Here is a 27703-nt window from a genome sequence, read left to right as displayed (position 1 = left end):
GAATAACTGCTAAAATGAAATACAAAATACTTAGCTCATAATAATGTAAACATGTATTGCTGGTCTCTACCCACCCCCCTGGGTGTGAATCAGCTTATATGATCACCGGCTAAGTTTAATATTGAAAAATGTTATTTTTATTAATAAAATAAATTTTTGAATATACTTACCCGGTGATCATATATTAAAGGACCCTCCCTTCCTCCCCAATAGAGACCCAGTGGACCGAGGAGAAAATTGGTTCTTTGTTTACATGGAGTACTAAGTACCTGCTCGACAGATGGCGCTGTTGATGTACACCCCCTCCTGCATAGCGATCGCTGGCGTATTTTGACCGTAGAGTTTTTCTGTCGGGCAGCAGAGCTGCAGCTTATATGATCACCGGGTAAGTATATTCAAAAATTTATTTTATTAATAAAAATAACATTTTTCCTAACGACACAAACCTTAGCTATTTATACAAACTTGCCCGCCAGCCTTATCCTCCTTGAAGTCCTACCTCCAAGCAAAGTGAGCTAAATCACCGCTGTGTGAGTGGGAGTGGTATCAAGCTACCCCCCCTACCCCCTCTAACTACGGTATGGGTAGTTAACCCTCGCTAAATTTTAATGGCTCGTTATTTCAGCTACAGAGAAAGTAATACCCCTAAATAAATAGCTAAGGTTTGTATCGTTAGGAAAAATACAAATTACCTACAAATTTGTCATATCAATGCGATTAAAATTTTTTCTTAGTGGAACGTAAATGTATGACAGTTGCAATTTTGTTTGTGTACAGTATAGAGGAATGGTATTCACTAACATTCCTCCATTTCTTTTGCTAGTTGACTGCTTTGATTAGAAAATAGAAACAGAATTTAACATTTAGTACAGTAATACCTTTTTGCTAAAATTTTTAAATCAGGGTAAATCTATAAAAGTCTAAAGTTTTGCATTGCTATTTTTCTTGTTTTTTCTTGCATTACAGTACTGCATTTTTGCTAATGCCACAACCTTTCTAATTTTCGGACCACTTCAAGTTCCAAGGTAGTAGGTTATTGTGTCAAACTTTTTCTATACCTTTGTTATTTGAATATTTAGTAAAGATTACTTTATTTCGATATAACTGCAGGAAGCTAAGCCTCCATGTTTTGATTGGCTGAGTCCAGCTCAATTGGGATCTTAATTTTGTGTATTTTCACGGCTGTTAGGTAACTTACCCAGTAAGTCTTTCAAATGAGTTCCCTGTTTAAGTAGGTGTGAAGTATAGGGAAACTTATTTAGATAAAATGTCCAATTATGTTAATTTGGGAACTTTTTACTTATATTTGTTAAAAGTCTTCCTTTAAGTATTCACCAAGACTGGGCAAATAAGTCCCAGACCCCTGATGAAGTCACAGCCAATAAGGTTGTCTTCCTCATTAACAGCAATCACAAATTTGTAAGGGGATGTATTGTGACCGCTGCTAACTTGCGAGACAACGTGATTGTCTGTGACATCATAAGGGGGTGGGGGTTAATTTGCCCGGAATAATTATGGCGAATATAGTGGAATACTAATGTACTATGTTATCACTATCACAATACCCCATGTTTTACACTTTATTCATTTTTGAAAGGTCTTTGCAACATCCCTTCTGCAACTTGCTATACCCACTTTTTAGCCTGATAGTTTACCTCTTGTGTTGCTTCTTTTCTTCTATCTTATTGAAACACATTTGCCTTTACATCCTGGAATTTCTCCTCAGTTCGACTTTGGCACTAAATGGTATTTCCAGATCAAGCGCACTTGGGCCACAGGACTCAAATTTCCCAAATCAAAATAAAATCCAGGTACCAACTCTAACCTCATTTGTTCTTTTTCTGAAAGAAAAGTTAGGGTTGAGACAATCCAAGTGGGCTGGCAATACTTGAGCTCTTTTTTAACTCTCTAAAATGACTTGACCAGCTTTCACCGAGGTATATCTAAATAATACTTCAGGATTATATATCTGTGGGTAATATAAATAATTTGTCAGAAATTTTGAGGAGAAACCTTGTTCTCCTTTACTAATTCTTGAAAGGGGGCTTTGAAAGTTGTGAAAAGATTGAAATTCCCAATTTATAGTGAAATTTTATTTCACTCGATTTACAATAGGACTCCACGACTCAATTTTAACAAATGCTTTAAGTGTCATAAAAAAAAATTTCTCCTTGAAACAATAACAAAAAACATCCCTGTTTATACCCGACACTAGATTCACCCCCAGGGCCAAAACTCTTGCATCTGTAATATAAAACTTTGGTTTAAATCAAATAAATTAAAACAATTCTTGAGAATATGGACTCTACAAAAATCATAATTGTAATCAAAGGATAGACAAAGTACATTCATTGTAAGACAGGAATTACAATTACAGCATATAAAATTTAAAGAAAGCTTTTACGGAACAATAAATATTTTCAAACAGCTAACTTCCACCTCCATTCAACAAAAACTATGGACACTACAGGATTGGAAATATCTATGAAACATAAATAGTTGACTATTTACACTGAAATGGTAAGATAGGTACCCTGTGGAATAAATGCATGACATTCAACAAAGAGGCAACAGTGGGACATGTTTTTTTGGTCTGTATCGATACACGATTTCCATTAACATCTATGGTGCACTAAACCCAATAACGCATTTCAGAAAATGCATAAATAGTCTTGTAGCTTTATGATAGAACTATTTGTACTTAGTTCTTGTAAAACATTGTTTTTCTCATTTTTAAGCTACCAAAATGCACTACACTTGGCATCTTTTCTTGTAAGAGTGACAGGTAAAAGATTGACACAAATGAAACCTTGCATTCTGATGAGAAGACATTTTTATATCCGCCATCTCAAATGAGACTGCCAACACTTTTACAATGGCACCAAAAGATGCTCATTATTACATCATATTTTCTCAATTAATTTAAAAAACAAATTTGGGAAATTTTCCTTCTCCCTTGATTTTGTTACAATACAGTTAAATGTTGCATAAATCTGGATCAGTTATTACTTTATTATATTACACGCCTTGTATAACACTTTTTCTGATATATGCACTGTAAAGATTACAGGGTATGCTTTCATTATGTAGAGCTTTAAATCACAAGTTTCCATAATGATACATAACTACCACTGTGAATGAATACCAGCGGTTGGACTGCCTAATGTTTAAAATTCAAAAACCCTGACACATTTTCAAACCACTTATTATTAGCGATGCATGTTATTACCTGTTGAAGAATACTTAGAAGGGTTTATTGTAGATGATGCTCTCTTCTACTAACACATTTACACTCATCAAAAAACATATAAACCCTTTTTCATTCTAGGAATTTGCATCATTGTTCTTTGGTCCCCTCAGTTCACAAACTACAACATATTTGGTATTTCAAGTCCTCCAACAATAATGCAAGAGTAACTTGTTTATTTGTACACAATCTTTAACATGCTGAGTAAATACTCCACTCAGTCATATACTGTACTTTGATAAATAGTCCCTTAAACACTTAAACCACAGTTATCCGAGAACAATAAAAAACTGGTCTAATGAATAAACATGAGTACTTTAGCTACTCATCCACAGATTCTGATGCAGAATTAGCATGTCCATTAGCTGGTGTTTGTTCACTATCATCACCAGCACAAGCCGAGCAAGGGGATGATGTTCGTGGCTTTCCTTCTGACATACTGTGTGGAGGAGTTGCTTTCATCGTAAAATGTTGAGTAGTATTTAAATTAGATAAGGATGGCCTACGCAAAGTGCGCCTATGAAGGTCTGGAAAGCTTGCTAAACACTCACGGCAACCACCATCGACTGCCTCGGGGTGTGAGAGGGCATGATTTTCCAGCTCTGCTCGGAAAAAGAAACGCTGATGGCAATGATGACAATCATATGGACGAGCACTCAGACCATGTTCAACCATATGCTGTTGTAGTCTTGTTGCTGTAGTAAAGACAGATGAGCACATATAACAAGTAAAGCTTCCACACCCTTCAAATGTATGTTCTATTAAATGACATTGAAGACGAAGTGGGGTATCAAAAGTAGCTTGGCATAGGTGGCATTCATGGACAGATCCTTCATGCAGCAAATGAGAGGCAACATGTGCTTCAATCTCTGCTTCTGTGGCAAAGCTTTCTTGACACTTGATACACTGGTAAGTACGAGAAGACTGCCCAAACGTATGCCCAAATCCTTGATGGTGGTGATGAGCAACAGCATGTGCTTCTGCTTCTTCAACAGACTCTAGTTTTACATGACATTCTGGACATCTGAGTGAGGGCGAATGGCGGGGGCTATTGCTTGTGCGACTGCTGTTACTACTACTTGTAGTTATACTTGTTCCAGCTGCTGTTGTTGTAACGTAAGAATTTGAAGGAGGGAGCAGTTCTGAATTACCATAGGTGTTTGAAGCTATAGATGCAGCAGCAGCAGCTTGTGCAGCCTGAGCTGCATGGAAACGAGCATGGACGTTGACCTCCATGTCTGTGACAAGAGTTTGTCGGCATACCACACATGGCTGAGGCAAGGGAGAAGGATGATGGTCATTTTGATGGTTGTTAAACTGCTGCTCTGATGTCAAAGGCTCTCTGCATACAGCACATGCACTACCTGAAATAACTTTGACATGTGTCAATTTGTGCTGAGCTAAAAGGGCAGCCGAAGGGCATAACTCATCACATATATTGCATTTATGGCGACCAGCACTGCCTTGATGGGTTTTCATGTGGGCTTCTAGGTCACCTCGAGACTTGCAGGCTTCACTGCAGTAGGCACAGAATAAGCTTAAGGATGCTGCAGATACTTTTGCACCAACACCACTTCCACTACCTTTAATATTATGGGCTTGTTTCCTGTGAGTGAGCAATCCTGAATCACTGGAAAATTCTGCATCACAAATATCACATTTAAGATCTTTTTTCTGTGGGCTACGTCTAGGCTTGGCCAAGTTTTCTGGTTGGGGAACATTACCATTAAGCTCAGAGTTATGTTGAGTTTGCATATGTTTATCTAAAAGGAACTCGACATGGAAGGCATCATCACAAAGAGAACACTGGAACTGACGCTGATGCGTGGCAACATGAGCTGCCAATTCTGCCTCAGAGCCCAAGCTGAGGGTGCACAGCAAACAGCGATAAGAACCTCCAGATCCCAACATTGATCCACCCCCAAGTAGCGAGTCCCCACCTGACTGCTCCCTTCGCATGTGACTTGTGCGAATATGTACTTCAAATTCAGACTGTGAACGGAAGATAAGTGAGCATCGAGTACATTTATGAACTTTGCATTCATTACTATGTTTCACAGCAAAGTGAACTTGAATAGAAACTTTGGAATCAAACATCTCTTTACAAAGAGCACATCGATACAAGTGGTGTGCATGTATGTCCATTAAATGTTTTTGAAGTTCATCTGGCTTTGAGAATAACTTTAAACAAGCTTGGCATCCATACTCTGTTGTCACAACACCTAAATGTGTTGCAAGGTGAGCTTCAAGAGGTGCGTCTGAAGTTAATGGTAGTCTACACTCTGGACACACCATCTGTGTTGATCCTGACATGGATGAAGTTATCTGATCTACTCCTTCCAGATGTGTTTTCAGATGTCTCCTAAAAGCTTCGAAATTTGTAAAAGGAGCATTACACTGACTACAAAGAAGAGTAGAAGCAGGGAGTTCAGATGTTAAACTATCATGCCGAGACTTTTTACTAAGGTCAGTAGGTGTATCACTGGGTGGAGATGGTGGTCGTTTATTTAAAACTGCGGAGAGAACAGGTCCAGCATGAACAAGCTTGATGTGCTCAGCCAGAGCACCGGGATTGCTGAAGGGCAAAAGACACTGAGCACAAAATACACCCTCTGCAGCTCTAGCTAACAAATCAGTAAAAGTGTGAGCAGTAACCACATGTCGTTGTAGGGCAGTAACACCACCTACTCGGGCGCCACAAAGTTCACAGCTGACTCCTCGAGATGATCCTGGGCCAAGAGGCGAGGCTAAGGTTGATGCTAGACCTCCGGCACCCAAGGATGCTCCAAGAGATGTTGGAAGGCCGAGCATACTTGCCATATCTCTGACTTCGCCATTTATCACAGATCCTGATAAAGACACCAAAACAAACAATTATTTACAACCTTTCTCACTTGTGTAAATGATAAAATTATCAGAAAATTAAATGAATATTTTCTAATGTTGAAGAAAAATTTTTTACTTAAGTTTTCAGCATACATTTATAAACTGACAAACATGCTAAAATGTAGTTGGTACTTCATTTACCATTAAATGTGAACCATTTAATAGGAAGTGTATAACATACTGTAACTATAGATTAGTCTAAAATGTGGCTAACTGGAATTTCACTTGTTACGTAAAAAAATGATATCTGTAGTAAGTAAATACTCTTTTGTAGGTACATACAAATTCAAGACCTCGCACGTATATAATGTATTTCATGTTTGACAGGTTCGAGAATACCAGAATATTTACCGTGCGCAGAATGTAAATGCAGCTGAAGAGCCTCCAAAGATGGAAATCCATCCCTAGAACAATATAAGCAAGCCAATTTTCCACCAACAAGAGAAAGAAGAGGATTCGAAAGAGGCCTCGGAGAAGGAAGAGACGAAGGAGGTCTTGGAGATGGCGAAGAAGCAACGGAGGATGCTCCTCCAATAGACGATGCCCCTGACCCACCTCCGCGAGACGCAGGCCTTTCTAAGGACTGTAGATCCTCGGCATGATAACGAGACAGATGGCGCTGAAAGGCAGACAAGGAGTTGTAATAAAGAAATTGAACATGGTAAGGAACTTTTTTAAGACATCTACCTGAACCTAAGAAGAGAAATTTTTATTCTTTTCAGTTACTGTATTCTATTTTTTTTTCTCTCATACTGAAAGTACCATACAAAATGAGCTCCAGAAATTACTATAATTCCTAATTCACACAAATAATTCTAAATTTTAATAGTCAAAAACAAACCCATGGAAACAAAAATTAAGTCCCATTTCTTTAGTTAAACGACTGTTTATGCAAAAGAAATGTGTAGGCTACATCATAAACATGATTACACTGACTCAGAATGGCACATTAATTTGAAACTGTTCTACAACTTGAAATAGAACAGCGGTAGTTTAATATTTTGAACAATATAACAGCATGTTTTCAATCAAAATTATACTCTATTGATAACTCAATGTAAGAAAAGTAAAAATTTTGAGAAAAAAAAGATGGATAAAAATCTACGCAAAGCTTACTTGAAGATGAGCTTGGTTACGACAATGAGCGTGGCAGACAGGACAGCGCACAGTAGCTACAGGTGACAGAGTAGGTGACTGTTCACCCCCTGGGGAAGCTGTTAATGCACTAGGCGAAGATCCGCTTCCTAGATCTCCACTCTTTGGGCTTAGAAGGTGTTCCTGTGAACAAAATATGAATTAAACATTAATATACAGTACTAAAGTTCTCTTAGCTAAATTTACCAGCGGTTAAGCGCCACAATTTCGTTAGATCCTAGACTATTTGTTACTGTTCCACAACCACCATATACTGTACAGTAATCTGGAATGTAAACACCGATTCTACCAATGAAATTCATTTACTAATGGATACTTCTTAAAGTGAAAAGGACGCATGGCATCTAAACATGACTCTTATTATATTTTGCTATTTCATCGAATTGTCTTAATTTCCTTTACCTTCTGTGAATCTTTCAGAAGATGGTTTAGAGCCTGCGAATGAGCATCACCAGTAGAGTCCCTAAGGATCTGTGAGAGAGCATGGGCATCTGAAGGGGCTTGTGCATCTTTCAATAGTTGATTCAGGGCATGGGCGGTGAGTTTAGCTTTGTGATTTTGCATGTGAGCTGTCAGTGCTGCTGCTGTGTTATAGCCTCTGTTGCATACAGAACACTGGTATGGCTTCTGCGTGTCATGGGTTTTCATGTGGATCTTGAGATGGTCGCTGAAAGATAAGAAAGAATAATTAGACATAGTTTTCAGTGTACCTTAATTTCTTTACCCTTACAAATTAAGATGAAACAAATTCCAGAAAGCAACTTGAATGGTATGCAATTACATCTATGCTAAATAATTAATAAACTAAAAAATACTACTTTGCCATTAGAATAGTGAAGTGTCCAGGTAGTGTAAAGAAACACCAGTAAAGAAATTTCATTTTTTGAACAATCAAATCTGCAACCTTTTGATCCTATATGGATACGAACCCAGGTAATTTAATTGGAGTATTTCAGCACAGCTGGAAACTTGTCAAGTAAAATTTATAGCTTGGTGTGAGTGGTTCCTAGCAGGTACAGAGTTAGCCATCCACCCTGCTAGCTGACTGAGAAGACACTATGACTTCAGCCACAGATTAATCGAGACATACTCTCGGCACCAAACTTGCTTTATTAATTGTTTTTTTTTCTTTTTACCCTGATGTTTTGTAAGCCTGTTATATAGAAACCTCAAGGGGACCGTCGACTATGTCCTGCCTTTTTTTCTAATCATGCAAAATACACCATTTCTGTTTAAATGTTTTAGACACATAATACCTTCATCATATAAAAATCTCAAGTAATTTGATCAAAAACTTATTGATATATTAGCAAAAATCATGATTTTAAAAAAAAAATAGGTACATTTTTCTCCACTAATATGACACCAATTGTAGTGAAAATCATACCATGAAAATACTTTATAAACTGAATAATTCTGTGACAGAATTTTGATTTTAATTTTTTTTTTATGATTTTATTTTTATTTTTGCTCGTCTAGACGCAAAATAATTGTGAAAGAAAGTATAAAGAAAATAAAAATTCTGTCCCACAGAATTATGGGATTTTTATTCCTCTCTTCAATGATATCTTTCTCGCTAAAATTGAACAATAAATAAGTGAGAAAAATGTACTGAAGTGTGAATAAGTGTGTTTTTGAGTTATGAGCTCCCAAAGATTTGCTATAAATTTTTGCTTTTTACTTAGAAAAGTCAAAATAACATTATTTTGTACTTTTATTGTTTATTCCTATATGAAGGCTCCCTAAATGAGGTATTTAAACACTTGGTGTAAGGGTGTCGTGAGTTGCCAGCGGCCTCTCATTGTTGCCAGAGTTTTAGTTAGAATGTTCCAGCTCTACTCTTTTTCATGTTTCCCTCTCCTGGTTCTTTTTTGTTGTTCTGCTTACTTTTGTTCTTTCTTTGATCTCAAGTAATATCTGCCTCACTATAAAGTTCACGAGGACGTTGTGAAATGACAATGTACATACAAACTGCAAGTAAACAAACACATGCATCATAACTTCTATACGTCTTTGGAAACTCTGGCTGGTCTTCTCGTAGATCGTAGTTGCCTTCGCCTACCCTCTACCAATGCCTTCCATCTCTGCCAGACGTACAAGATTTCGAAACATAAGCAAAAAAATCACTATTTATATGCAAAAATAAACATTGCAAGACAATTCTGTCAAACTCAGTCATGCAGACAATGCAATAAGTATGACGTAATCATGTAAAGACGCTTCATCTTCAATATTTGTAAAAATAACTGGCTGAAACTTCTGGAGAGCATGTACGACATGTTTCTGCATACATAGAAACTAAAACGATTTTCAATTTTTTCAAACACCATAGCACCATAGCAGACAGTCCCCTCAAGTAGGCACAAGGTCTTATCCTGACATTCCTGACAACATTGCAGGACTTTCACGACCAATTCTAATGTGGGTCTCCATTTTTTATGTCCTGCTTGCGCGGGGGCATGATTGTGCAATTTTCCCCTTTTAAGGAGTGGTTTGGCTTCCATTGGCCGGAGTTTGGCTAGAAGAAGAAAACCAAACAAGTGCCTTCTGGTTCTTCCAATACTGTAAGGTAAAAAAATCTGGTGACGCCTCTCATCTTTGAACTCGCGCTTCTGAACCTTCTCTCTCTCTCTCCTCTGGGGGCAAACCTGGAGTGGGATAGCAATATCAACTCTCCCTAGAAAGGGTAACATTGCTTCGATGTCGTTTCTACTCTTAGCAAACCCAATGATACTGCGAGCGACTAAGCCTTAAAACACGATGGCCATCTTTAGAACTAGTTGGTGTTCCTTCTAGAGACTTCTCCAGGCCTTAGCATTATCCAAGTCAGTCTCCCTCGCTGGAGCCTGCTTCATTTGGTGTACCTGCAGGAGAAGACTCTTGACTCCTCTACCTCAGGATTGACATTTCAAATAATTAAACAACTATCCTCACCTTTATGAGTGACTTCAACTTCAAAGAAGTGCTTACACCCCTCATTCATTGACTTCTAACCTGGATCATTGTTACAAGATGAAGAGGAGAATTTTTCTCAACAATAATGATACCTTCCCCTCCCCTTAGGAATTGTATAATTACGTCCTCGGAGGAAGAATTCTGCTGTAGAGGAATTAAGTCTTCCAACGGGAAGCAAGGAACCCATCAAGACCATGCTTACCTGGATCTTTTTCACCAGTATGTTGCCAAATAATGCAAATTCTTTGCCAGAACTTACACCTCATCGCACACAGGAATTTGAGTAAGATTCGTAAAGACCTCATTCCACTTATGGCCACGTGTGCGCACCTGTAAGATTGAGAGGCACCTGTTCACAATCCTTCTATCAAGACGTCACCCTCCTATTCAAGGGTACGTTCACGCTTCAAAACTCGTCCATCATGTTTGGAGCACAATTCCTTCCAACTTAGATCTACCAGCGAGGGAACACGTGCATCAGTAAGAATACTCTCCTGTTCTCCAGCGACAGTCTTCCACACCATGTCAACCACCATGTTCCTATGAGCACACTAAATACCTAACCTTTAGGAATTTCCAGATCACCTCTTAGCTCGCAATTGGCAGAGTTGTAGGAAGTAGAGATATTACATAAATGCTCTTCATCCCTTGCTTCAGTGTGATCACCTTTGCGCACACAAATGTTGGTAGGGGTAGAACAGGACAATATTCCTCTTAGGAGACAAAAAATCAACAAACTATCGCGATCCTATAACAACGCACTTACATAGTGGACTTACGATCCTTGGGGTGTAAAAGCTTTACGGCTATGTTTGCGCGTAGTGTCCTTGTATCAAGAAGAAATGCCAGTGGAAGAACTTTCCTTGTCAGACAAAAGTTTCTAGGCACCCAAAGGCAATCTCCTTCAGATTCTTAAGAAGCTCACTTTAAATGCGCTGGAGTAATTGAATGGGTTAGAATACTCTCTATCAAGCACACTCATTTGGGAACTATGACTTAGTTGAAGATGTAGGTCGAGAAACAACCGTGAATGATTTCCTTATCGCACTTAGACAGGAGCGCCATTAAATGCTCAAGCATTCTCACCAAGCTTAAGTGCTTGTATTTGATGTCAGGAAGGGAATTAGAATGAACACTCGCTCCAGGGAATCAAGAGCTTGTCAGGTGTTAGAAAACCTTTCCTCAAGGAACACTGTATTCTCTTTAGTTACTCTGAGGAGGATATCCTACAGAGATATCACAGGCAGAGGGAATCAATGAGGGAACGAACCTCCCAAGCAGATATCATCAGAAGACAAGGTCTTCACTTCATTCTCCTTCAGGGTAGCCTCTGAACCCTGAGGAAGAATACCAAGAAACACAGGAAAAAAAGGATCTGTCAGCACACGACCCTAATCCTTCAAGATCATTTAGCGACTAGGAGAGACGTATATCATCAGGAAGGCAAAAGTACTCGGTAGTCCAAAGATTGGCCTGAAACAAGCTTTTGCTTTGTCGCTTAAGCTAAACACAGGAGCGAAGGGAAGATCTAAATCTACTAAGAGGAGCAGAGAAGACAAAGACACTGGAATATCAATCTGGCACGGTTCTACGACCAGAAAGGTGCTAGAAAATCAAAAAGAGAGACTTCCAGAAAGCAGTCTCCTTCAGGAAATCTGCAGTGGCTCCAAGAAAGAAACAGAGTATCTACATCCGATAAGGTTAGCTCTCAAGAAAACGGTGACCAGATCGAGGACAGCAACACTATTCTTCATCCTACAGAAGGCAGGATAGGGTTTCAAAAAGGAGGCAATCCCCCACTGCATCTGCCACGAGAGGGTGGAGGGATGCCTTTCAAGCCAGTAGGCAAGGTGGCAGTACCATGGAAAGGAGTATTGGACTGTAGAAATCTTCTAACGCTGGTACTTCATCTTGTTAATTGGCTTTAGACTCGTGTCCTCCTCTCACTCAGCCTACAACAATGTTACCGTATGTTCTAGAATTGCAGAAACACTGCATCTTACAAGTGGAAATCCAGCTGCTGGTCAAGAACACAATTCAAAAAATTATGGACGGGTCTGCAGGCGTTCAGTTGACTTTTCTTGTAGAAAAGCTGACGGTACGTTGGAAGACTAGCAATGGATCTCTCAGCTCTGAACAAGATTGTATCCCCAAATGCCATTCAGAATGGAGACTAAGAACACCATAAGTAATCCCATCAGGAAGGAAGATTACATACTCTTTTTGGGCTCAGCCATGTCGTCCTGATGGAAGGTTCCTTTAGGCAGCTTTCTAAGGGCTCTTTGGCTACAGTGATACTCCCAGAGAATTGACCACAGGTCTCCAGAATTCTAACTCCTGGCGCGAATATCCTTAATATAACTCTTAAGGATATCGCATAATATCGGGACGTATTTCTTGATACGACACATAGCAATCTTCACCCCGAATAATAGAGTTTTCGCTTTGAGGGGGAAGAGTGGCGAAATTGAAGGGGAGCCGTTATCAAGGTTACCTGGTGGATCCCCTCCCGGTACCTCCACGGGGAACTATTCCCTTTGAAGTAGCGAATTAAGAACGGTGTTTCTCCCACTCGCTCTCGGTGTTGTTACTTTTATAAAGGATTATTACAATGCAATCTCCAGCATCTTCATCCTCTGGAAAGTTGAGTATTTAATCTTTCCTATGTATAATTTTTGGCTCCCTTCTCACAGTTAAATTAGCATAATTTAGATGTTTACTGGAGCACAGCCAGTACTGGAGGCGGCCAAGGGCTCCAACAGAGCAAAATAGCCCAGTGAGGAAAGGAAATAAGGAAATAAAAAATATACTAATTAATGAACAATTAAAATAGAATATTTTGAAAACATTAACAACATTAAAACAGATATTTCATACATAAACTATAAAAGGACTTAAGTCAGCCTGTTCAGCATAAAAACATTTGCTGCAAGTTTGAACTTTTGAAGTTCTACTGATTCAACTACCTGATTAGGAAGATTATTCCATAACTTAGTCACAGCTGGAATAAAACTTCTAGAGTACTGTTTAGTATTGAGCCTCATGATGGAGAAGGCGTGACTATTAGAATTAACTGCATGCCTAGTATTACAAACACAGGATGGAACAGTTCGGGAAGATCTAAATGTAAAGGATGGTCAGAGTTATAAAAAATCTTATGCAACATGCATAATGAACTAATTGAATGACAGTGCCAGAGATTAATATCTAGATCAGGAATAAGATTTAATAGACCGTAAGTTCCTGTCCAACAAATTAAGATGAGTGTCAGCAGCTGAAGACCAGAAAGGAGAACAATATTCGAAACAAGGTAGAATGAAAGAATTAAAACAATTCTTCAGAATAAATTGATCACCATAAATCTTAAAAGACTTCCTCAATAAGCCATTTTTTTTTGGCAAATGAAGAAGACACAGACCTAATGTGCTTCTCAATAGTAAATTTGCTGTCGAGAATCACACTTAAAATTTTAAGTCATACAAAGTTAAAGAAACATGGTTAATGCTGAGATCTGGATGTTGAGGAGCCACTGTCCTTGACCTACTTACAATCATACTTTGAGTTTTGTTAGGATTCACCTTCATACCCCATAATTTGCACCAAGCACTTTAGCTAGATCTCTATTATGGGATTCGGCAACCCCAGATCTACATTCAGTAGACGGACTTGATGCAAAGAGTAGCATCATCTGCATATGCAACTAGCTTGTTATCTAGGCCAAACCACATGTTATGTGTATATAGTATGAAAAGTAATGGGCCAAGAACACTACCCTGAGGAACACCAGATATCACATTCCTATACTCACTATAGTGCGCATCAACATCATCAACTTTTTTGCGATTTACTACTTAAAAATTCAATAATGATGCTAACAAACTACTCACCCACTTCCAACTACTTGAGTTAGAAAACAAGGGCCTCATGATTAACACAGTCAAAGGCTGTACCAAAATCAAGGCCAATCATACGAACTTCCTGACCATAATCAAGGGATTTCTGTACAGCATAATACTGGCAAGGGAGAGGATGGACAATGTGAACCTATCAATTTACGGATCATTACATTACAGACGCAACACCCTCGAGGGTTGTTTCTTTCGTGACATGTAGCAGAATAATTTTCTTTTCGATTGTTACGTGTTAAATATTTCAAAAAATTTTCATACAAGTAAATAACAAAAGAAAAAACTGGTAATTACTTAACCAACAGCACTGAAGAAGTAGAAAATTTGGATAAATTACTTCCAATGACACATGCTCAAAGGGTTAAAAAATGGTATTCTCTGATATGTTATATTTTTAAATGACTGAAATGTAAAAAGAAAGGCAAAAGGAAAGTAATACTCCAATTACCTTCTAGAAAAGGCAGCATCGCAGTGACAACATTTGTACTTCTTGTCTCCGGTGTGCAGTTTGACATGGCGGTCTCTAGAACGCTTGTGCTTGAAGAGGCGGCCACAGAACTCGCACCGAAAAGGAAGCTGGTCTGCATGAGTCTGTGGATAGAACCACATTATTAGTTGATGTAGACATACAACTGATCATGGTAAACCACATATTGTTAAAATTCATAGTTATGTTTCAAGTAAGATTCCGAGACCTAGTAGTAATAATGAAAATGCTTCTGAATATCCCCATTCTCTAATATTTCCCACCACCAGAAAAAGAGCTCACAATATTCTTATATGCTTAATAATTCTAAAGAAATCAGGAGCAAAATCATCAATCTTAAATTTTTACTTCTATCTTGATGTATGGAAGGACCAGGTGGGATAAAACAAGAGCGTTTGCACACACAAGACAATTTACTACAGCATTCATTAAAGTAACCAAAAAAATGAATGGTAAACCAATTGAACCTTCTTTTCTGCCACAAAGTATGTTAACTTCTGCGTACAATATTTTATATGAAGAAATGAATTTCAGAGAATTTCAAATATTTTGGGCTATATTCATAACTAGATGTACTGTACTTCAAAATAATTTCATGTTATCAAGGGAAAACTTGTGTCTGGTTTATTTATCTATATTAAAACAATTTCTATAGCATTCAGAGCTCTTGGTGCCCTTTGTAATATAAAGATTGGAAAAAGTACCTATAGTAAAAATATGAACTATACTGGTCAATATGGTAAGGTGAAGATTTAATATCAGATATTACTAAAATAAAAAAAATCAATTAATTCAGCTACTTTACTATTATGTTTATTGCAATTATTCTACATTCATCTTTAATCTTTATGTGAATACAATATTAATACCCCCCACTCTGGAATATGAGGAGAATTTGATACAAAAAAGGCCAAGTAAAAAAAGGTGTAGAAGTAGACTGTCCATAAACTGTATATACCTTTCAATAATAATGAAAAGTATATTAAATTTCTCCCGCAGGATAGTGTTGCATTCCATATTACAAGTCCTGCAGACATCTTACCTGCTCGTGTCTCTTGAGATAAGAGAGCCTGGGAAAGGCGCGATCGCAAAAGGAACACTGGTATGGTGTAGTCTGGGTGACACCCACAGTGGCAGCGGCCTCAACGTCCGTCTCTGATGCTGATGTAGGCGTGGCGGAAGATGCTGGTGACAGTGACCCTCGCCCATCAGACCCCACCTCCCACGACGAGCCTCCCACGCTCACTTCTGGAAAAAAAAAGAACAACAACATTGTCACAATACCCGAGCATAGCATCACACTGATTAAGAAAAGGAGAGGAATGTCAAGCTCCATCAATGGCTACTACTCAGTCTCTGCAGAACAAGGTCGAGAGTTAGGGCGGGTTCTCACATGACTAATTGCGAGAATTAAACTAATTATAGAAATGCTTCGTTGAGATTTTATTAATCCTTTAATCGAGAAAATATTACAGATTTCATTCTTCATGATCTTGGAAGATTTGAAATGCGATAAAGGGTAGAAATAGATTCATATGAATCATTACATTATACATAATATGAGTTACATCTCTTGTAACTGTGAGAAATTAAGATATACAGTAATTTCAATTGTTCTTTTTCCCTAAGTATTGTATCTGAAAATCCTTAACATGGATCTTCAACTTTTTCATTTGGGATGGGTGTGTTACAGGATTGATTAATATTTCCAACTACAGTAGTTCCCCTAGCCTTTATAAATGAATGATACTTGTTTTGCACCCCTATCATTAATCCTTGATAATAATGATAGCACTAACTTCAATATTCAGCCGGCTACAAGGAAATGGCAAAAGGCATACATTCAAACTCACAAATAATGATAGCACACAAGTGACAAAGAAAGTAAAAAACAAAAGATGCAAGCACTATAAGGGTACTGAGCAGACGATGGGAATCTCTTATCTCGGTGGAGAAGGAAGGCACATCCGACTTCCTTTCGAGCCAGAAGCATTGTGGTTAGCGTAAATATTTAGGAACTATGACCTCTAATACAGGGTTTCTAGAAATGGAGTATAATGAAAAGATTGAAAAAGGCAAATCAGACAATGGCTAAGTTGAAGAAAAATTTCGAAATCAAATCGCTTGAAATTACATATAAAAATCAGGCTATATATCAGTTTACTGAGATCTGTGTTACAGTAAGGACATGAGTAATGACATGACAATGAAACAATATCCAATAGATTTTGTAGATTTGAGAACAAAGTCCTCAGAAGAATATTGGGAGTTAAATGGCAGGTCAGGATTAGAAATGAAACTATAAGAGATTACTCAAGTGCCACTTGTGGATGAGATCACAGTGTTAGGTAGATGTAGATGGTTTGGGCATGCTCTTCGCACTTACTACCCAAGAGAGATTAGTTCATCAAATGTTCAACTGGGCTTCAAAAGGCACTTGAAGAGTTGGAATACACAGGCCTACATGGCTAAGGACTATGAACCGTGAAGTAGATGATGGATGGAGAAGTATCAATTTAAAAGAAAAGCTCAAGATAGAGACGACTGGCGAAACCTAAAAAGAGGCCCTTTGCGTCAATAGGCATACTGTAGATGATGATGATGAGATACTCCCGCTGGAGAGTTATGGGGTCCTTTGACGGTTTATTTTCCCTTTTCCTACACACATCAAATAGTCTGGCCTATTCTTTACATATTCTCCTCTGTCCTCATATACTTGACAACACTGAGATTACCAAACAATTCTTCTTCACCCAAGGGGTTACTGCACTAGGACATTCCAAAATCAAACCATTGTTCTCTAGTCTTGGTAGTGCCATAGCCTGTGTACTTTGGTCTTCTACTGTCTTGGATTAGAGTTCTCTTACTTGAGGGTACATTGGGGCACACAGTCCTATCTTATTTCTCTTTCTCTTGTTTTGTTAAAGTTTTTATAGTTTATATTGATCTTTATTTTATTGTTATTAATCTTCTTAAAATATTTTTCCTTGTTTCCTTTCATTACTGGGCTATTTTCCCAGTTGGAGCCTCTTGGTTTGTAGCATCCTGCTTTTTCAACGGGCTGTAGCTTAGCAAATAATAATAATAATAATAATAATAATAATAATAATAATAATAATAATAATAATAATAATAAAGATCAATTTCATAGTCAATGTACCAAGAAGAAATAATCCTACTACGTGATGAAGATAATACTAGAGTTCAAGCTCAACAATTCCCGCAAAATTTCCTTTACAAAATTACATAATTGATAAAAATAAAGAAAAAAAGCTACTAGATTTTATGCATCCATCTAGAGAGAGAGAGAGAGAGTCAACACAACGGACGTTCGTTGAAATCCCGAGGGGAGACGGCATAAGGGGGGAAGCCAAGCGCCGAGAGGGGATGTCTTCTACCTTTCAAGGACTGTCATCGTACTGGGTTGGGGTGTCCAAGGGGAAAGTTGGCCGAGGAAGCAGGGAGGGAAGAATTGTGTGCTAACTTCAAGCTAAACACTTTGCAGAAAAATGTTGAAGATATAAAACAATCAAGATCATCAAAAACCTTGAGATGAATACTCAACAAATATCCGTATACACGCAGATGTAAGACCAGATGACAAGCACTGGTAGGTTACTGTTACAGATTAAATAGCCTAGAAGTTTCACTACATCAATGATGATTTTCATGTGATGATGTGACATTATTACTACTAGCTGAGCTACATCCCTAATCGGAAAAGTGGGATGCTATATATGAGCCCAAAAGCTCCACAAGGGAAAACAGCCCAGTAAAAAAAGTAAATAAACCATAATTGAGAAGTAATGAATAATTAATATAAACTACCTTTGAGATCAGTAACGTTGAAATAAATGTTATAGATAAACTATGAAGAGAAACAAGTGTAAGCCTGTTCAACATAAAAATATTCACTGCAAGTCTGAAGTTCTACATTGCATCTTCTCTTGTAACTTTACTGGAATACACTTCCTTAACGATGGTCAATGTGAATTTGGCTATAATTATGGAAGTTAATTTTCAAAATTCCTCTTATTCTTGACATTCATTTTTAATATTTTCGCCAGATTCTCGTCAATTCTCTTAGTGGGTGAAATATTTCATAATGCATAAAAAGTTAAGAATAAACATAAAACTTATCTTAAAACATTACTATTCCGATAAAGTAAAATAAAACGAAAAGATATACACCAATGATGTTATACATATACGCATATCACCAAAAAAAAAATCTAGAAAACTCACCTAAACTTTCAAACACCGATTTGTTACTTCCAAACACCTCGTGGCAAGGATCTAAGGTGAATGACAGAGATTCTTCGTTATCAGTCCTCCCCCAATCACCACACTTCATTAACAACAATCCACTTCCGCCGGCCATAGCACACTAAACCACCCACCACCTCCCTACCAAAACAACTACTGTACTATAGAACGATGTTCTGTCTCTCGCTTGCCTCTAACGTCAACTTGGTCACTCCACGCCTTCCCCGGCACAGCGACGAAGAGGGAGGGGCTTAGGTCCCCTAAGGACCTGGCGGGGGGAAGGGCATAGGAGACCCAAGGGACCCAGGGGGAGGGAGATCGGTCTCAGCTGAATTATGTTACAGACCGATTGCACATTTCACATTCAACAAGGCTTCTCTTCACATTAAGAGTGATCTTAACGTTAACCAACAACAGAAAGGCAAATAACAATTAGATTATGAAAAATTTGTTTGCTGTTTCTTGGAACACAATTTACAGAATATTTTCGACATATACAGTACACACGTGTATATATATATATATATATATATATATATATATATATATATATATATATATATATATATATATATATATATATATATATATATATATGTGTGTGTGTGTGTGTGTGTGTGTGTAGTAAATAAGAGAGGTGATGTTGATAGGCTTAAAATATGTTATAGCTACGAAAGGTCAATAATAAGACGAAAGTACTAACTCCAAGTAACTATTTTCTTTTGTGGATATAATACAAACGCACACACACACACACACACTATATATATATATATATATATATATATATATATATATATATATATATATATATATATATATATATTATCCTAAAAATGTTGGTTTCTTCTCTTTCTTTTTCAACCTTAAATAATTTCCTCCAATAGAAGATGGTCCCAGAGCTAGAGACAATGCAACAGTCGTTGTTGCTTTCGTCCCTCAACACTGCAGAATCGTATACGTAAGAATCCCTTAAAATGAAAGAATCTCGGGAGGGATTAAAAAAAAGGAAGAGGCCGAACCAAATCCAGCGCTAATCCCTCTGGAAGACATCTTTGGCGATGTCGCTGTTTTTGTAGGCTCATTGGATATTTAATTGTGAGGTTGCGCTTCAAAAAGATCCCCTTGGCATCTACAATGAGGACTCCACAAGAGAGGCATTGTACTCATTAAAATTACATTATCCAGCAGGTAACGAATACTACTCCTTTCTTTTTGGATATGCAAACTCGTATGCACCTCCGTGAAGGGAGGAGGGTGGTGGTCAGAATGATGGGAAAGGGGGAAGTTAAGTGTTGGCGAGTTAGAAGTTGCTCCGACTGAAATAACGAACCTAAATAGGTCTCTTTTTTTTTTATTGTTTTTTGATTCCTCTTCGTATCCTTCGATAATTTGGGTCTTAGCACATGGCGTTAGAGAATAATACATTTGTGTAACTTCACATGGTATTGATGATATTACTATCATTAACAGCAGCAGCATTATTATATTATTGCTCATGTTAACGATAGTTAATGATTAAAACGTTCATTATTACTATCATAATATGTTAGTCGTAAATAATTTGTATCACTTGCTTTGATCTAAAAGTGGAATACTCTACACCACAGTACGTCAAAGGAGCTGATTTGGATTTAGCTGTGCATGTAAACACAGTCAGACACACAAATAAACACATTATATATACATAAGATATACGACAAGCAAAGATGATTTACTCATTCGCATGGATACATGACCTTAATGCATATAAGGCGGCGGCGACTCTTTTTGTCCTGTTTGCGCATTTTCCAAGTCCCTTAAGGACACAGTCAGCGAATGCCCTTGCGGCATCAGTTTCGAAAGTTCCTTGCGGCTTCATCCAACCAAATCTCATGTGACGTTAAGGAATGAAGAAGTCTCATGTGGTGTGAGTCACAGGTTCCTCTCTACACAAACTGAATTCCAGAGAGACCAGTCTCTTTCTACATAGTCTAATAAAATCCTTTATTTGTTTATGAACAAGCAATTAATCCATAAGAAACATTGCAATCTTTAATGTATACTTGCAGGTGTATGTAATAACCCATTCTAAGTGGGGATAACTTCGTGGTGAAAGGGTTTGTGTATCTCCATGATAAGCAAAGGTGTATCATTCAGGGCCACCCATATTACGTTGGTTTGCTGTGAGCGATCAGACGAAAATCTCCCAACAATCACCAATTAGTACCAGTTAGCGTGGCGATGAAAATTGTTCAAACCCCAGACATAAATATGGACATGTCTAAGGCCTTTGTCCTGCAGTGAACGAGAAAGAGCTGCATTGTTGTTGCTGTTGCTTTCTGTGATAAGTTACCAGGTATGTGGCAAAGTACTCCTTACTAATATACCAATCTCAACATTAAGATATTTCCCCTATCAGTGGGGACTCCAGAGAAAAAAAGAACACAAAAGATTATGCCATATTCAACATGCTACAGAACACCTACACAGACACGAACGCACACACACACACACACACACACACACACACACACATATATATATATATATATATATATATATATATATATATATATATATATATATATATATATATAGAAAATGGGTGTTACAGACTAATACACACACAAATAAAACCTCTTCAACACCTGAAAACATAACAGACACTTCAACACGTTCGAACTGTCGACCTAACAGCACCAAGACTCGCTGCAAGGAGGAAGGGACGGTGGTGACTGGTACAACGCATGAACATACACTACCGGGGTCTAATCGTGGCCACTGGCCACCATGAGAGAAGGCCTCTTCACATGGACATTTAAATCCATGATACGTTTCACCGGTAGGCTGAGAGAAAGCCTACCAGAGACTAGTACACCTAAGCCAGTTGCCGTGAGGGGTCACGCTGCTGGTAGACGAATTTTTTATCTTAAAAGTATACAAAATAGATACAAATAGCGGTAAATTTTAAATAACTTTTATTGAATTTGAAAAGAAGATTCAACGGAATAAAGTGATAGAAAACTCGTGAAAAATAAGGGTTATTGTGCTAGTGTTTTCCCGCTCTCCTTTCCACCCGCAATACAATGCAGTTCAAGTGTTGTGAAAATAAATGAAAGGAAAATGGTATACACGGCCAAAAGTTAATATTTTCAAGTTTCATGAAAATTAAGAAGAAAAAAATAAATGGGTTAGGAACATCAAAAGTGAAGATTTTAGATCTGCCACAAATCATTAGGCATGTATGTGGGTCTCTCTCTCTCTCTCTCTCTCTCTCTCTCTCTCTCTCTCTCTCTCTCTCTCTCTCATATATATATATATATATATATATATATATATATATATATATATATATATATATATATACATATATATATATAGTGTTTACATGGTTGTATTTACATCCAAGTACATCACGTGTCACCCGCTTTAAATTTCATTGAGGATATATGTATCTGAATTGCAAAATGATGTAGCTATACAAAGACACTGAGTCGCAATCTATCGGTAGTAGCTTAAAACCATACAACAAAATGTTTCTATTAAGAATGACGAAAATTGATGCAACCTTGAAGATTTCGTGATTTATTTTTAGTGTTTGAAATATCGAATCATCTCATACACTACTTATCACGTTTTTTTTTTTTTCACTACAAGGGAGGTTGTGTCATAAGATCGGGATTTGATTGCAATGGAGCAACAGCCAGTGCATGTGCTTTCATGGTATGGGCTGTGCTGTCCAAATTTCGTTGTGGTTCATATTGTTTCTGTAAAAACTATAAAAGCCAAAATGATATTTAATGTTATAAAGAAAATAATAACAGGTTTTGAAAAAAATATTTAAAGTAATCGCTATAATTGCTGATGATAAAACGATAAATGGAAAAACAATGTCGTATTTTGCATCCCCAACACAGCTGTCTATATTCTAACCCTATTAAGATGCAAGAATGCAGACTTTTGTTTTCCATGCTTGACACCTGACACATACTGAATTGTGTCACAAATAACTGGTTGGGCCTCAAGAATGATTGCAAAATTATTATGTTTCCAAAATATGCATTCAGCAAAAATTACAACGAACCAAATGTATCCTTTGCTCCCTGGAAGTCATTAGAAGTTAACAATTAAAGCATTACGACCATCCACATTTGAAAACCAAACGTAAATTTAGTTCTCAAAATTTTTTTATGGATGTTATTATGATAATGCAAAATCTTGGGAAAGAGAAACAATCGTCTAATCATAATGATACAGCACATTTATACAGATTTTTTTTTTATTTGGTGGTCAATAGTTAATGAAAAGGTAATATCTAAAGTGACAAGAATTAATAATGAATATTGTACCCTACTCATGTGTGATGAAAATGGTAGAAGAATGGTAGATACTTAGGAGAGATTTATTGGTGAAAATTTGACGGCTTCTCATATCCTATAGAATATATATATGGTAGTTTGTATTGTAAGGAAAGAGAGTCAATTACTCTACGAGTTATTCAATTTTGATTGTACTCGCAAAATCCTGTGTGCGCGCGCGTGCGCGTATGTATATATATATATATATATATATATATATATATATATATATATATATATATATATATATATATATATAAACACACACTGTATAAAGTCTTAGGGTATTGAACACTTCGCAACAGGCTTACAACGTAGCCAGCAAGGTCTATAGAATTCTATAACCTTGGTAGCGTGAAAGCATCTCGACAGTCAGGTCGGCCTATTGTAGACGATGCAGGCCGAGGTTGAAGAGGCCTTCTAATCTCAATGGTCACGGTCTAAGCGATGTCAGGCAGGGCAGCCGATCCGGACTACGGTCTACCCCAAAGCCAAAGTAAAGTCCTTCAAAAAGAAGACAACCTTGCTTAAGGTTATAGTATTGTACATGGAAATAAGCACGAGTAATTTTTCTTTGTCTGCATCTTTTCCCAATAATAAGCAGAGTCCCCATGAAAATGTTAAACACTCCTAATATGATTTATCAAACTATTCTGGGACCGGTTGTTTATCTCCCTTCCGAATTTTCGTTTCCTTATCTGATGGTTAGCGATTATTATTAATACTACCGTACTACCAAATCACAATAACCATAATAATCATATTAATATGTTTAATATTACTCCTACTTTGTCAGAATGTGACAGCACATACTATATCCCCTACGCCTACGGTTTCTGGTGTCCGAGCCATGTGGTCAAGCACTGGGAACGGAGAGGTCAATGAATGCTAGGGGGCAACTGAGGGAAAGGTCCGCAGTTGCAATATGAATGCAAAATAGAAGAATTGAAAATGGATTGAAAGTAAAGTTGAATGTTAAAAGGTGGGCGCAGTTAAGCGCCACTGGAAAGAGTTCTTCTCATAATGGCACTAAGATGAGCCCCTCTACTTCGGGGTTTCTTCCTATACTAGTGTACCCGAACCGTCAAAAATGACGTCTAAATATTTAGATGGATATGCACATACACACAGATTCAACCCTTCCTACCCCTCCCCTTTTCCTAACTACCGCACGATAGTTTGGGAAATTCGTGGGAGATTGTCGTTGCCGAGTAATAGCCGTTCAGTACTATATGGACAAAACTACAGGTATTAGAGGTAGTGCCCCCTCATTTGTTTTGCGAGATTTGGTCCCTATTCACCCTTTGAGCAAAAAATGCAATGTAAAATAGTACTCCAAGTCTTAAATGGGATTAAAAAAACCACCGTAATAATTGACGGCAAAATTCTACTTTACGCTCGGAAATCTTGAGATTTTAAGCTTGAAGAGCGTATTTGGGCGTTTATTGATTTCCTTTAATATAAGAAAGAGGCTCTGCAAAATGTTTTATTCCCCAAAACTGTGTAAACTATGTACTCTCAATCATGATTGGTAGTGGTCATAGCTGCGTACTATTTAAAGGTTTAAACAGTACGCGGAGGCAAGGTACAAGGCATTGCAAGTAGGACAATGCCCTAGAAACTAACCATATAATCAGCGCCCAAGCCCTTCTCCAACCAAGCTAGGACCAAGGAGGGCCAGGCAATGGCTGTTGATGACTCAGCAGATAGGCCTGTAGGCTTCCCTAAACCCCCACCTTTAGCTCACAAGGTTGCAGCGACCAAAGGAACTAACGAGTTTGAGCAGGACTCGAATCCCAGTCTGGCATTCACCAGTCAGTGATGTTACCGCATCGGCCACCACAACAGTAAGGGAATAAGCGAACAAGGATTACCCATAGAGACATTTCGTAAGTCAATTGCAGATTAAAAGCATTACTTTTGTGTTGCTACATTTGAAAGGGTAAGACGGTTTTCTTAAGTCTCAATAAATAGCATATTCACTACCTGCATACATATCAACTGACAGATTTAAATACCCGCTTAAGAAATTAATTCTGTTCCGATATGCTGTATTTTATAATCATTTCATTACGAGAACCGAAAATCTGATTAATTTTCCGCCTAATAACAACAAAACCAAAATTTAAAGAAAAATGGAATCTGTGGGGTTGTGGTCCCTCAATGGCGTAGCTAACAGGGGTGGGGGTGCCTTTTTTTTTAAATGGCCCCCTCTCCAAAGCAGGGTCATAGAATAAAAATATGTACTTATACATTTAAAATACCAAGAATTCACCATGGTAAGAGGGAGGGTTCCCTCTTTGCAAACTCGACCCCTGGCCCAAAATTTCTCGCTACGTTGCAGATTCACAAGTTTTACATTGAGCTCACGGCCCAACAAATTTCATTAGTGTCTACAGCCTTACTGTCCTTGTGAACTAAGGATATAAGACTTATAGATAGGCCAAAGCAGCCGAGTCATCAGTAGCCACTGCCTGATCCTCCCTTGTCTTCACTTTGGTGAAGAGGGGATTGGGCACGACAGCGCAATGATCTGCTCCCAGCCTCAGCCACTCACAAGTGACCTTTAAATTAAGTAAAACATCCGAATAGTGGAGCCATCAATAAGGAAAAACACCAATCCCGTTCCAAGAGCTGATGTTCTTGGGCCCCCAACTTCTACTTTATTTATTAATTCGATGTATTCTTCTTTGTTGCCCTTTGTCACTCAGCTCCCCTCCTCCGTGGGGAGAAGAACGACTAATACCTTTCTGTGTCTTCGAAAAAGCGAATCAGAGGCTCTTCACAATTGTGACCAATAATTAGGAGAGTTCTCCCTCTGTGGTCGACAATTTGTAGGACATTACTACTATTGTCGGGTTATTTTCGAGTGACAGAGCCCAACAGTTTTATATTGAAATTTCGACAATAAAAATGAAAGTTAGCCATAAAATATATGCGATCCGATAATACAATGACTGATTGATTGACTGACGTAAAGTGGTGGTGTTGAAACGATCGTGTTCTTGGAAGCCTTTCCCTAAGAAGAGTATCCTTTAGGACGAAAACAAAGAAAGTTTTGTAAGAAAATGTAAATGTTGATGGGAATTCGGCATATTGAAAAGTAAAAATATAAAACGTCCAGTTCAATAAAAAAAAAAAAACAGTAATTGTACGGGATGTAGATTCGTATTTATTGCAATTTTATAAACTGAGCATTTGAAAAATTCCCGGGTATGAGAGAGAGAGAGAGAGAGAGAGAGAGAGAGAGAGAGAGAGAGAGAGAGAGAGAGAGAGAGAGAGAGAGAGTGTTTTCACAATAAAGCTCTTGGTCATCTAAAAACGGTTAATATATATATATATATATATATATATATATATATATATATATATATATATATATATATATATATATATATACACACACACGCGAGCGCGCACACAGGATTTTGTGAGTGCAGTCAAAATTGAATAACTCATAGAGTAATTGACTCTCTTTCCTTACAATACAAACGGCCATATTTACAATATAAGATTGATTTAAAATTCCTGTTTGCATACCTTCCCATTTTACTCAGACATTTCTAAAAATCTGAAATTAACATGATTTTTCACTTTTGTTTTAAACGAAAAAGCTCGTCTCCACTGTTACAAGCAGCACCAAAGAGTAATACATCCTCTTTACAAATAAAGCTATTTAATAAAAAAATCAAAATTTTGCTGTACAAAAGCTGAAGAACTCATTGCATATTTCCTGTACAGATCAATTTTCTAACGAAATTTTTCTAACGAAACTCATAATTCTAAATAAGGAACTGCAAAACGTAACACCTATTATTTAATGATAATAGCAATACACTAAAAGCCGTCTTAATAGAACTAATGTCAAGCACAAGTAACGAAGAAGCAGCTGTATTATTATTATTATTATTATTTTTATCATAAGCTAAGCTATAACCCTAACTGGAAAAGCAAGATGCTGGAAGTCCAAGGGCTCCAACAGGGAAGAATAGCTCCGTGAGGAAAGGAAAAAAGGAAATAAAAAAAACTACATGTAATAAACAATCAAAATGAAATACACTAAGAACAGTAACAACACTAAATTAGATCTTTCATATATAAAACTATAAAAGCTTTCAAAAAATAGGAGAAAGAGGAAAGATTAAATACTACAGGTCTTTAACTTATAACTTAATTGGTTCCAAGAAGCTGTTTGTATTTCAAAATGTTTTCTAGTCGAATTTTATTACATTTTGGCCTATGAAATATCTGTTTTGATGTGCGCCGTTGCAAAGGCAAAGCTTCAACCAGAACCTGAACCTGTTACTGTTCTTAAAATATCTTATTTTAATTGTTTATTATTTCTCAGATCGTTTATCTATTTCCTTATTTCCTTTCCTCACTGGGTTATTTTTCCCTGTTGGAGCCCTTAGGCTTATAACATCCTGCTTTTCCAACTAGGGTTGCAGCCTAGTAAGTA

General features: G+C 37.5%; 1 protein-coding gene across 4 annotated transcripts in view; it reads right to left on the bottom strand.

Moving 5' to 3' along the window:
- Positions 1-2078: 2078 nt before the first annotated feature.
- Positions 2079-27703, bottom strand: part of L (zinc finger protein Lobe) — an 855071-nt gene continuing 829446 nt past the window's right edge. For 3 of the 4 annotated variants that reach the window (XM_068385585.1, XM_068385586.1, XM_068385589.1), the window contains 6 exons: positions 15681-15886; positions 14600-14742; positions 7691-7955; positions 7250-7411; positions 6485-6752; positions 2079-6096 (listed from right to left, as the gene is read on the bottom strand). In XM_068385585.1, coding sequence (XP_068241686.1) covers positions 3569-6096; positions 6485-6752; positions 7250-7411; positions 7691-7955; positions 14600-14742; positions 15681-15886 — 3572 coding nt within the window. In that variant the 3' untranslated portion in view covers positions 2079-3568. Of the gene's footprint in view, positions 6097-6484; positions 6753-7249; positions 7412-7690; positions 7956-14599; positions 14743-15680; positions 15887-18883; positions 19118-27703 lie in introns of those variants that run through there. The other variant, XM_068385588.1, reaches the window with a different exon arrangement.

Source organism: Palaemon carinicauda, chromosome 13, assembly GCF_036898095.1.
Source record: "Palaemon carinicauda isolate YSFRI2023 chromosome 13, ASM3689809v2, whole genome shotgun sequence".
NCBI lineage: Eukaryota > Metazoa > Arthropoda > Malacostraca > Decapoda > Palaemonidae > Palaemon > Palaemon carinicauda.
Note: the sequence above shows the minus strand (reverse complement) of the source record. Positions and strands in the feature narration are given on the sequence as shown.